This window comes from Mytilus galloprovincialis, chromosome 14 (assembly GCF_965363235.1).
Source record: "Mytilus galloprovincialis chromosome 14, xbMytGall1.hap1.1, whole genome shotgun sequence".
In the NCBI taxonomy this organism is placed as follows: Eukaryota; Metazoa; Mollusca; class Bivalvia; order Mytilida; family Mytilidae; genus Mytilus; species Mytilus galloprovincialis.
In genome coordinates this window covers 52,680,670-52,693,654 of record NC_134851.1, presented here as the reverse complement: position 1 = coordinate 52,693,654, position 12,985 = coordinate 52,680,670, and the positions used below count along the sequence as shown (strand labels likewise).

General features: G+C 32.3%; 1 protein-coding gene across 2 annotated transcripts in view; it reads right to left on the bottom strand.

Annotated features, from left to right (window-relative positions):
* The window catches only part of LOC143059752 (protocadherin-like protein), a 42,836-nt gene that overhangs the window by 15,226 nt on the left and 14,625 nt on the right, over positions 1-12,985 (bottom strand). For both annotated transcript variants that reach the window (XM_076233304.1, XM_076233303.1), the window contains exons 2-10: positions 11,150-11,230; positions 8,829-9,008; positions 8,160-8,235; positions 5,399-5,547; positions 4,792-4,980; positions 4,247-4,368; positions 2,789-2,957; positions 1,696-1,829; positions 566-743 (exon numbers count right to left, since the gene is read on the bottom strand). In XM_076233304.1, coding sequence (XP_076089419.1) covers positions 566-743; positions 1,696-1,829; positions 2,789-2,957; positions 4,247-4,368; positions 4,792-4,980; positions 5,399-5,547; positions 8,160-8,235; positions 8,829-9,008; positions 11,150-11,213 — 1,261 coding nt within the window. In that variant the 5' untranslated portion in view covers positions 11,214-11,230. The remainder of the gene's footprint in view (positions 1-565; positions 744-1,695; positions 1,830-2,788; positions 2,958-4,246; positions 4,369-4,791; positions 4,981-5,398; positions 5,548-8,159; positions 8,236-8,828; positions 9,009-11,149; positions 11,231-12,985) is intronic.

Here is a 12,985-nt window from a genome sequence, read left to right as displayed (position 1 = left end):
AAGCAAATCACATTCAGACTAAATTGAATCTTAGCTATATATTTGCAATGAACTGTTGTATTTAACTGAATCGTTCTTAAATTATTCGGCTTTTTAACAAGAAAAAAGATTGTAATATTCAAATTGATGGATAACCAGAAAACAAATTGTAATGTTAAAATTAATGATTAAGTCAAGAAATACGTTCAGTGTGTAGCATCTAGTGTGGCGCATTTTAATGACATTTATATTGTTTAAAGTGCTACATGTAACAGTTGTTTTGTTGATAATAATATTTCTAAAATAAAGTTTATCCATGATTGTTCAATAGAACAAATTAAATAAATTAAAGAGAATGCAAGAGTGATAACGGATAAATGATACGCAATAGCACGTAGTTCAAAACCAACGCTTTCATTGGACTTTGCCTGTAGAAAGTCAAAATTTATCAACCAAGTTTTCTAGAGAGGAACATCTAGGGAAATATTTATCTTGAAAAGCAGCCGATTTATGCATATATCAATGATATTCATATTTTGTTCTACTTGTCATAGCAGTTAAGAAGCTTTATTTCTGGAGTACTAACCGTTAAAGTTTGAAGATGGCTTATGGAATAGTATAGTTGTTGGTGGTGTAATTGTAGGAATAGAACATGTTACAGCAGTGTTTTCTGGGTCTGTAACAGACATGGTGTAAAGAGTGGTTTCTACAACACTGTCCTCTTGTACATCTATTGCTAAAGGTAGTCCATTAATAATAGGTGGCTAAATAAAAATGATTAACTATACTGATTATCGCACAAATATTAAAAATCTATCAAACCAAATAGGTCTTAATTAAGTATTAAATTTGATTAAAGTCATGCTAAAAACTCAAGGCATAACATGGAGAATGAAAATCCGTACACAACAGATTAAAAAAATTGCTTGGGCAATGTTTTCATTAAATCTGCTATCTTGAATTTTCAACTTCCAAAAATCACGGTCGACATGCCTGCAAATTAAAAAACAGTACCCCGTTTCTAGGCTAAGTAATTTATCTCCGCCCATACCTTCATCTTTGAGTTTATGTTTTATTAACAAGAGATCCAAGTTAAAAACAAATCTATTTAGAATTGACTGCAATTTGATTCTCCCGATGACACTCAAAGGATTATTGGGGTAAAATAGTATGGTTTATGACTTCTCCTGTACTATAGTGTGACCCATGCTAAGAGGTGTCCTCTTATCTGTGCAGGATGTATAGAAAACTCAGTCGCGTCCAGTTGGAATGGGACATTCCGTCTAATACTGTGTACTAAGAAGTGTCAGACCGTCTATATAAATAGGAAGATGTGGTATATGTGACAATTCAACAACTCTCCACCCAAGTTACAATATGGTTTAATTGACTGTAGTATATACTCAACCTTTTACCGGATTTATAGAACGTCATATGTAGTGAAGTTTTCAAAACAGTATAATAGAAGACTATTACTATATTCTTATGAATAAATTATCGTTTACTTTCTATTAAATAAGTTTTTTTTTAGGCAGAAATCCTTGATGAAATTTTTTTTGGGGACTTTTTTCTAAAACCTCAGCATAAGAAAGGTGCAGTTTCCCTAAAAATAGTATCTTGAAAAGCAAAATGAAAAATGGCGAGAGTTTATAGTTTTACGGACTTCACCACAAAGGTAATACCTGCCTAATAATACAGTTATACTGATTTTCTTACATTGTTCCTTTTAAGATAGACTGTATATATTCCTGTTGTGACATCATAAGTATCAGTACACGATAAATCTAAAACGTAGGCATTTTGTGTGTCATAATCCATGGATGCACCAGCTGATAGGAAAATTCCATATTCTAAAAATGTTAATGTTTCAGCCATTAATATCAAGTATTTTAAATTAAAAATAAAGTATAGCATGAATAACCAGTAAATACGAAATGAAAATAAACCCTTGAATACGTAAATGATATCTGGTGGATTAAATGTACAGAAAGTAGAACAGCACGAATTACGCAGTGATGACCCAAAAAGCTGTACATGTGTTTCAAAACAAAATTGAACAATGAGATAAACAATTAATAATTCATGAAGGCAATCAAACCTGTGATTGATAACTGTTAAACATTTACTTATATTCGTATGTAACCTTTGAATGCAGCTGATATAAATATTTACTATTACAGGGTAACAAACAAAATGAACGGTTATATACATTAATTATCAATTTCATATCGGTAATTTTAATTTGTTTCTTAAAAATAACACTAACGAGTATTTCTAATTCTACCGTCTATCGTTTTGTCCTAAATAGAACTTAAACATTGCAAAATAATATACATATATATTTTAAGTAGTATTAAGTACGAGATATAAAAAAATCCACGTGTCTGTTATCTATTTTTTTTATTATCTATATTCATGTATGTATCAGATTTTATGACCGTCGGCAGTCTTCGGATGCCACATTGGTGACGTTTAAAATAAAATACACTCGTACTGCTGATATATATTATCGAGTAAATACATCTAACGTTGTTAATTTAGATTTTTTATAATTTGGATATATGTTTTAATATTTTATAAATCAAATATGAGAATTTAATTCGAACCGGATAATTTGACAGCTAATATCCCTGAATGGTTCTATCATGTTTCATAAGCACCATTGGCTAATAGTGGCGTGATAAACCAAAGCTTTGAGTAAAAGAGTCAGTTTTCAGAGGGCTTAGGGCTATTTAGAAACAGAGTCCCAATGAAGCCGATCTGAAAGTACTATCTAAATAGTATCCTATAATTATAATTTGTAACTTACTGGAAGATCCAGATATAGTTTTGATGACAAATGGAACTAAGGTAGAATCTATCTGACATGTGAAAGGGTCCGCCTCAGTGACTTCGAGAGTATGTAGTAAAGTCTCTGTTGTCAGATCCTCGGATATAGTTTTATTATTACTTGTAGCTAGACTCGTTATCACTGGTGGCTGCAGTATTAGATATATGTATTTAAAAGTAAAATCACAACACCGCGGAAAAATCAAAACGAAAAGTCCTTAATCAAATGGCAAAATCAAAAGCTCAAACACATCAAACGAAAGGATAAGAACTGTCATATTCCTGACTTGGTACAGGTATTTTCTTATGTAGAAAACGGTGGATTAAATCTGGTTTTATAGCTAGTCAAATCTCTCACTTCGTCTTGTATGACAGTCGCATAAAGTTCCATTATATTGAAAACAATCTTAATAATTATTAACACATTCCTTTAGCATTGCGTATTGTAATAACTTTCCACTTATCAACATAAGTTGATTGTCAAAACGTTTTCAGATATAACTAACAAATGTATACTTCTTATTTTAAGGATGTACTTAGGTGAGGTTAGGTGAAAATTAATAAATTAAGAAGTTAAAATTGATACTCTAAGCTGGTAGAGCATCAATTAAGGATAAACATAAGCTAAAAATTATGATAGGTCATGGACCTCCTTTTCGAGATATTTGAGATTTAAAATATTGCGGGAAAAGGCTGACTCAGACTTTTACCTTATATTTGCATTGATATTATTATGTCTCAAAACAGAAGAAAGAAAATTAAGAATCTTCTAAAATTTCGGTAAATGACCTTTCCATTAAGTCTTATATGAAAAAATAAATGGGTGTTATGGGGCAAAATATTTTACATTGCATTGTATGAAAAAACACCAAGGAGTCCGAACAAATAACACAAATTCCAAAACCTCACCTTAGTACATCCTTAAAGATATTTGTTTATAATGAACTTTATTTATTTCATTTCTTCACTAGTCAACATTTCATTTTGACGTAAAATGCAGTTGATTTTGTCAGATTACTTATGCAGTAGCAAGTCTTACTATGACTGTGACAAACATTACAAGTCAAAAACTATTTATTGCTTCTGTATGTAATCTACACTTAATAGATAAAACATGATAATTGATGCCTTAAGATAAGTTTCTATTTTCTTAGTCGAAATTTCACGGGTATACAGATTCCAACACTGTATCAAACATGGTGATTTGACAACTGATTGCATGTCAAAACTTTTATTCTATATCAATGATTAAAATTGCATTTGAATTACTGGCAAATATTATCAATATAAGAATTACGATTGCTGGTGAAACTTATACATAAAATATATATAGTTTCCTATCCATTACGTCAGAACGACCTTTGGATTTCAAGAAAAAAAGTAGACAGAAAAAAATAATTGCGTCCATGTATTTTGATCTAAACATATATATACTGACATCATTTTCTACTCGTAAAGTCAGTGTTCCTGTTGAAGACTGTCCACATGGATCTGTAATACTGAATGTCATTGAGTGATCTCCAGGAGTCAGAGAAACACCAGCCCTCACTTTGATTTCTACTGTTAAAAAAAGATCAGATACGGGTAATGTAACTTTAAGAAACTAAATCATATAAGACGATAACATATTTTTTACAAAGGTGAGCTATAAAATCCAAGTCGGCTTGAGGTTGAATAGGGGCAGAAATTTTGCATTTTAGCAGGCTATCTAAAAATTGATGCAAGAGTTCTTTTAACATGCAGAAAGCGTGTAATTTTTGCGGCCTACATTTAAACATGAGGTGAGTGCGGACTTAAACAGGTTAAACAGGTTAGAAGACTCAGTTGTGGCCTTATGATGTTTTTGTTTGCTTTTTTGGTCGGGTTGTTGTCGCTTCGACACATTCCCGTTTCACATTCTCTATTTTATTTTCTGCTGGACTAGAAACGTCTAGATGATCACATTTCTACACCTAATTCAAACCATATACATAATGCTCGTACATGTAAGAGAATCATATTCAAACAAAGTTGAAGCAGATCCCGTGTTGACTGTGTTTGATAAAGTTAATTGTGTAGAATCATCCTCAGCATCTCCATCACTAATGGTAAGGGTAAACAATACAGTTCCTGCTACTTCACTGTTACTCACTGCTACAGTATCGTCTAAGTTCGTGAACACTGGAATCTGACCTAAAGAGAACGTTACAATATAGAATACATTGTAGAAAAGTATACATTTTTGCCGTAGCATTATCATCGGTATCTGTATAAATTAAAGTCTTAAAATATCTCACTGAATTTTGTAAAAGGCTATAAACTACTACAACCATAGTGAAATTTGTTCGCCTCATTATATAACATTTTTTCCAATTGATTATAGACCAAACTCAAAGAGTTTATTTGAAATCTATTTTCGGGGAAAAAAACTATCTTATCAGAGTAATTGAGTAAAATCTTATAAAATATCAAACATTACATAATATTTTTGGAAAATTGTACAAGATACTTGAAAATGTAAAACTCACGAAATGTTACTCTTATGATAATCCGATGCGCACCGTGCTACTAAATTAAACATAAAACATCACGTAACATACATGTAACATACTTGGAACTATAATGGCATGAATCGCATGATCCCTGTTGTTTCCTTGACCTATTGAATCCCAATCATACGATGTTTGATCTGTGACAAAGTTTGTTGTCTTGTAGTTGTTTCCACCTCCATATGTGACCACAGACCCAAAAGGTTCATAACTAGAATGGAAATAAATATAGTCAAATCTGAAAGTTGTGTTTTGGGTTACAAAAATATTCAAAACATTTGGAACAGTAATTCCTACCGGATGAGGATGTACATTTGTAATCTGTTTTTCTATTGATTGGTGACAACGGCAAATGTTCATCATGCACAATACGATAACATGTTCACCATGCACAATACGATAGCATGTTCATCATGCACAATACGATAACATGTTCATCATGCACAATACGATAACATGTTCAAAACATATGATTACATTCTACGTTATATAGAACTGAAAACTGGGTACAGCCTTTCCAGCGGGCAAGTAGAAACTAATTTTAAAAAAATTTGAAATATCCGATTTGTACCTTTTGAATTACAGCTCTTCATTTTTTATATAAGCTTTGGATTTCAAATATTTTGGCCACGATCATCACTGAAGAGACATGTATTGTCGAAATGCACATCTGGTGCAGGAAAATTGGTACTGTTAATGTTATTAAATCAATGAATGAAATCACAAATTACTTTCAAAGAAATCTTAAATACAGGTACTCAATTGAATATGTTCATGAATTTTTAAAGAAAAAGAACTATCTGATGTTCATGTACGTATTCTTGTTTAAAACATCTCATTGTCAACTTTAATTATAAGATTGTCTTAGGTAACGGTAATATCTTTCGTAAGCTTTCTTGCTATCTGAACCGTGAAGTCATTATTAAGTTAGATGTACTACCCTCCTTTATTATTAGACTAGTCAAACAGTCTATATTCCTGTAGGACTACACTACTCCGAAAGGAGTGTAGTATACCTTACCTGATAATGATTTCACGGTTCAGCTAACAAGCAAACTAAGCTATTACCTTTACCTACACACTTAAAGCATTTTGCTGTATAAAAAAAAAAACTTATGTATATTCATTGGTTCGCCGTCTGTTGAAGGGAACCTTATATCATGTTTCCATTCAACACAATTGATCTATGTAACGATTTAACAAGCGAGAATAGAGAAATGTCAATTTTATGTATAATTTTGGAGGAAAAATGGTTTTAGTACACATTCTTTACAGGATGAAAAAGAAAACGCAAAAAATAAAACAGGAAGAAAATAAAAAATCAGCAGCCTGTCTTTATTTTACTGTTTTAACTTGAATGAAGCCGTTGACCTCTTTTGTTTGAATCGTTGCACATTTAATCATGTCACGGCCTTTTAGAGATAATCATTGTTGAAGATCATATTGTGACCTTTAGCTGTTTAAATGCAACTCATAATGACTCTGTTTGATCATCATGGTTGTTTCATCGGCGATCATATGACGTCTCCATATTTTATAAGGAAGTAGTCTTCAGTATAATTATGATACGTATGAAATCAATGGTTTATTTTCAAATGCTTTAATAACGAAAAAGCGATTACGAATGGCATATGAGTTATAATGTTTGATGATGTTTTTAAACAAATACAGAGCGAGGAAAATTCGAACAAATGACTAATAACTGTCATATTCTTGACTTGGTACAGGCATTTTCTTTTGTAGAAAACGGTGGATTAAACATGGTTTCATAGCTAGCTAAACCTCTCAATTTTATGACAGTCGCATATACATTCTATCATACTGCCAAAGATGTGTGAACAAAACAAACATTCATACTAGGAACAAATGTCGAAAATAGGGGTACAGCAGTCAACATTGTGTTATAATCTTTTTTACTATAAAAACAAACAAATATGCCAAAGGAGCCTGAGTCGCTCAACTGATCTTTTTGTTTACAATTGATGCATGAAATAATGCAGCCATTATACTTTTGCATTAGTTTCAGAGATATAAGCCAAAATCTGCATTTTACCCTTATGTTCCATTTTTAGCTATGTCGGCCATGTTGGTTAGCAGGCGGGGTCATCGGATACATTTTTTAATCTCAACACCTTTATGATGATTGTGGCCTTTCTCTCATCAGATTCCAGGACTAAATTTTATATATACGCCAGACGCGCGTTTCGTCTACAAAAGACTCATCAGTGACGCTCGAATCCAAAAAAAATGAAAAAAGCCAAATAAGGTACGAAGTTGAAGAGCATTGAGATCCAAAATTCCTAAAGTGTTGCCAAAAACAGCTAAGGTAATCTATGCCCGAGGTAGAAAAGCCTTAGTATTTCTAAAAATTCAATATTTTGTAAACAGTTAATTTATAAATATAACAATATCAATAAGAATTCATGTCATCACAAAAAGTGCTGACTACTGGGCTTGTGATACCCTCGGGGAAATAAATCTCCACCAGCAGTGGCATTGAATCAGTGGTTGTAAATAAACTCATCATAGATTCCAGGACTAAATTTTATATATAAAAGATTACAAAAATTTATGAAAAATTGTGAAAAATTGAATTCAAAGGACCAAATCAAGTCAAGCGATGTGTTTTAGATTAGTTTGAAGAAATTGTACCAAACTGATTTTTAAAAGCGAAGTATCATTTCTATATTCCGCCTGTATAATATATTTTTTTGTCAAATAAATCATCTTTTTGATTGTTTTTTTTTTATTCGTTGTAGCTAATGTCCCTGTAAACTTTTGATTTGATATTTGTTTAATATTTTATATAATTGGGAAACATACAAGCCTATGAAATCGTCTTTTCTTGCACGAATCCTATTGGGGGCTGCTATTATTACTACATTTTCAGCATCATCAGCTGAAAATAAATAGATTAATGAAAATATTTACAAACATAAATAGATATTTATTTAAACTCGTTATATTGTAGAGGAAAAAAAATAATATGAAATCAGAAATTCTTCCTGACTCGGTGAATCAAAATTATCCCACACTGCATTAGTGAGCTGGATATAAAACGAAAAGAATTCCATGAGTCAACAAAATTACATTGAAAATTAAAGGCTGAGCATCAGGGTCCGGAAGACTAAGCAATGTTTATCATCATCTATATAATAGTAGCTAAACGCGAAATAAAAGGATAAAACTAGACATTTTCCGTCTTCCTGAGATACTGCTACATATGAACCTTGACTCAATGAAAAGATGCAAGGTGACAAGAAAATTTGAGGATTGTCTTTAACTTTGTTCTTAACTTGGTATGTTTAACTTTCATTCCTATGAAATTTAATACTTTTGAAAATCACTAAATCGACAAGATATAAGACTAAGAATAAACTTCCCATAGATAGATCAGATCGTTATTGCAGAAAGACTTAAAAACAAACTACACTTAATCTCAAATTGAAAGAAATCTGATTAAGTTCAAAACTGTTAAATGACTGGTCTTACTGGTTGCAGTGATTGTGTTTTCTCCGCGAAGATTCCACAAAAGTCCTCCTGTATCTTCCCAAACCTGTACTTTTACGTCAATTGGAACAGCTGCCCCATTTCTGGCAAATATTTCCCATGTTGAAATAAAGCCACAGCAATCAAACTGGTATCGGTTGCCATTAAGCAGAACAGCATTCACTTAAAACAAGATTAAAGTTATTCCCTATTTGTAACTGTAAAAAATTGAATAATCTTTGTGTCTTTGGTTTTTCTGCATTTCTAACCTTACTTGATTGCATAACAATTAACAAGTTACAACTTTCTTACTGTACAATACCATGTCGTACTCTCTTAGTTCTGTGCTATATGTCCATAATACTCTCTTAGCAGTTCTGCAATCATGAATGTCATATAATGCACTTGAAACTTGGAAAAAGGATTTTATTTCACGGTGAAGGAATTAGATAATTAAAGATCACTGTTTTCAAATCATAAGGATTATGGAATACATATCATTGAATAGAACTCGAATATCTTACTAACTATCAATGATATTTACAAGATTATTTATTAATTTAGTTAAATATTTATTGTCATTGATTCTATTATACTTTGAAAAAGTTATAAAAAAATGCAGTCAAACTCATAAATCGAAACTAAGCTGACAACGCCATGGCTAAAAATGAAAAAGACAAACAGACAAACAATAGTAAACATAACACAACATAAAAAAACTAAAGAATAAGCAACACAAACCCCACCAAAAACTAGGGGTGATATCAGGTGCTCAGGCAGGGTAAGCCGATCCTACTCCACATGTGGCACCCGTTGTCGGCAAGGACACTTGTGTAGTAAGTATCCAATACAGTGATGAAAGATCCAGTTCTTTTGGTTGAAATTCCAAAGGAACATAGAACAAACCTATGATTATCCAGATTCCCTCTTTGGAATTATCGTGAGGGTATATGTTGAGTTTCCAAGTGAATTGTCAATAACTAATTCGTTTATCAAGCAGTTATTGTAATGAGTTTTACACACAAAAACGATGTTGCTGGGGCTTTATCTGCGGGGACAACAACATATTTGTCATGGAGGTAGGATAAGTGTTTTGCAACATTTGGGTCTTTAAAGATTGACGCAGCATGGGCATTGATAGACCCATTGAGTTTTTTTAAATTCTTATTTGTATCAACGACCTCACTGCCTTAATCTATTCGGATAGAGTGTCTCAGTCTTCCTTCTCGCGCTTAGCCCATTGCCTGGCATAATCCTCGACTGAATCCATCAAAACTTTGAAGTTGTATTTCCAATTGATGGATTTAGGTTCACGATATTTCGGGCCTTTCGATAACACATTTCGCAGGGAAGTGATATTGACAATGTTGAGGTCACCGGTAATAACGTGGCCAGCCGGATTATATGTGAATTGGGAACTAGCACAAGTGCAATCAGGAGGTTTAGACTTGAAGTCGTCAATATTGAGATCCTGCAAAACGTGTTTGTAATTGAAAATTTTAGTTGTAATAGGTTTGGTATAGGTATAAGAAATGATTGGGACAGACTGATCAATGAAATAAGGAGGTATTTTCGACTAAACTAATTTATGATGAAGATATTGCCTAAGTTGACGCCATCGAGACTTTTGTTGTCAAAGTAGATCTTTTCTCTTGTTCGTCTTTTCCAATGCGGACTGGTTTGAAAATTCTGTGACTTGCAATATCCGAAATTATAGCTGTTAGTTTGTATTGGTTTGAATGAGGGCTTGTAACAGTGGTTTCCAAACATAAATTGAACAGAGAATGAAGTTTCGTGAGAATGTGATGAATACCTAACGTTTTTTGTTTTTTTTTATAAATGGCAGCAAGTCATTAATAGAGACATCATGCCGAGTAGGTGATGTATAATGACGATGACCTTAAAGCATCCACCCAATTGCAAATAAATATTAGCATAATTTCTGTGCTGGATGTTTAATTTAAACTATACTCGCCGTCACGTAAAATTGGCACAATGTTTTTTGTTGAAAATTGTTAAACAACCGCATTCATTCAAGATGACGTATTTAAATTATCGGATTTGATTCTGCTAATTTAAAAATGTCATCTTGAATGAATGCGGTTGTTAGTTTAAAAATTTTCAACCAAAAACATTGTGCCAATTTTACGTGATGGCGACTATAACTTATTACCAACTACGTTGTAAATGGCGCTGCAGTTGCAAATAATTGCTTATATCCACTTCATTCGAAATCTACTTGTCTCATTTTCAATAATACCACATCACCTTATATTTTATATCAAAATTAGCTCTATAACACACATGCCATGTCAGTTGTTTACCTCCTTTATTGTTATAATCATTATTGTCTTTGTCCTGTGTATTCTGTCTACCAACAGTAGCCATTACCGTACATGGTTGTCCTATGGAAGAAATAATTTGCTTAACATAAATGATTTATTTGCAATTAGACAAACCTTTTGATTCAAAATACGAATAAATGAAGATTGTGAGTTTTCTTCATTGTTGAGGGCCGAATTGTGACCTAATTTACTGTATTGTGGGCATTTGAACTTAACTTGATAGTTGTCTAACTGTCTATAATTCCATATCTCCTTAATCTTATATTGGTGGGTCTCTTCTTGTGTTCTTGTCCAAAATGAAATAAGGGGTAAAAAATATATTTAAAGGCGATATCTTCTGTAAAAAGTCGGATGATAATTATGACAATTGTTATTTCTTAGCCATGGCGTTGTCAGTTTATTTTCGGTTTACGAGTTTGACTGTCCCTCTGGTATCTTTCGCCCCTCTTTTATGACCCTGTTTGACCTATCTCACCTCGATTTGCGCTTCAACCTATAGGATTATTATTACCTTTTTACATGCAAAGTCAAATTCATATTCTGTCGTACATATGATTAATAATAATAATAAAAAAGGTATAATGATTTGCATAAGAGATACACAATGGTATTAAACGTTGAACATTCTAAGAATTTCATAACATTATGTAAACGTAAACTGGAGTATCCAGATGGAAAAGTTAATTCCAAAAATATGTTTGATAAAGAAATGAAATAGGAGGGTTAAAAGAACAACATCAGAGTAAAATTCTATGAAAGATTCACAAAAGTTGGTCTCATTTCAGGAGTAGCACCCGATACAAAAGACTTTAACTTGGACAGGAGCAAACGAGCGAACGAACATATGTGATATTAGTATATGCCACTCGATACAGAAACTGAACGATGTAGACAGTCTTATCGATTCTTTAAGAGAGCTTTTAAATCATTTTTTGATGATTCGGAAAGAAAGTCTACAAGACAATTATATCGATTTCTCGATCGATTGATAAATTTTGAACAGCAGTATACTAATGTTGCCTTTATATATCGTTTACTTTGTTTTATTTTTAAAAAATGTTTGCAAATGAAATAAAACGGATACGCTTAATCATAAAAAGATCTGAATGACGCAAAAACTTATTAATATGATTTACTTTTAAGCATTTTGATTTTTTTATTTACTATACTATATATAAAAATATTAATTTTCGCGAACCATTTAGGTCACGGAAATTCCAAAATATGGCATCAGTAAGGAGAGTTGTGCAAATAATGTGAATACACAGAACCCCCATCCAAATTATCTCTAGCTAAAAGTATTCATCTTTTTCTATTTTATATGTACTAACAATATTCAATTTTTCTATAATTTCGATTAAAATATTCCAAAATCTGAGTAAAAATAGATCGAATGCCCCAAATAAACATTGTCTGATTGGTTGAAGTACTGTGGCGTCGGTGCTTAGCATAATAAGCCTCGATGTAAAGCACACGCTTCACATGAATAAGGAGAGTTTTACAAATAATGTGAATACACAGATCCTCCATCCCATTTATATTTTGCTGGAAATGTTGCAGTGTTCATCATTTCTGTTTTGATTCTGCTCACAACATTCCATTTTTTCTATAATTCCGATTTAAATATGTGGAACCCGCAATAAAAATAGATGGCCTTAATCACGTGGCCTCAATGATTTAATAGCAACGCAAAAAATTCCATTAATCATGTTGTACTTTGTTACCAGTCGGAACTTCTCGGCCTTTCTGCTTGCACGAAGTGAATAGCCGAGTAGTTCCGATTGACGATGTTACATAAGCCGAATCACACATACA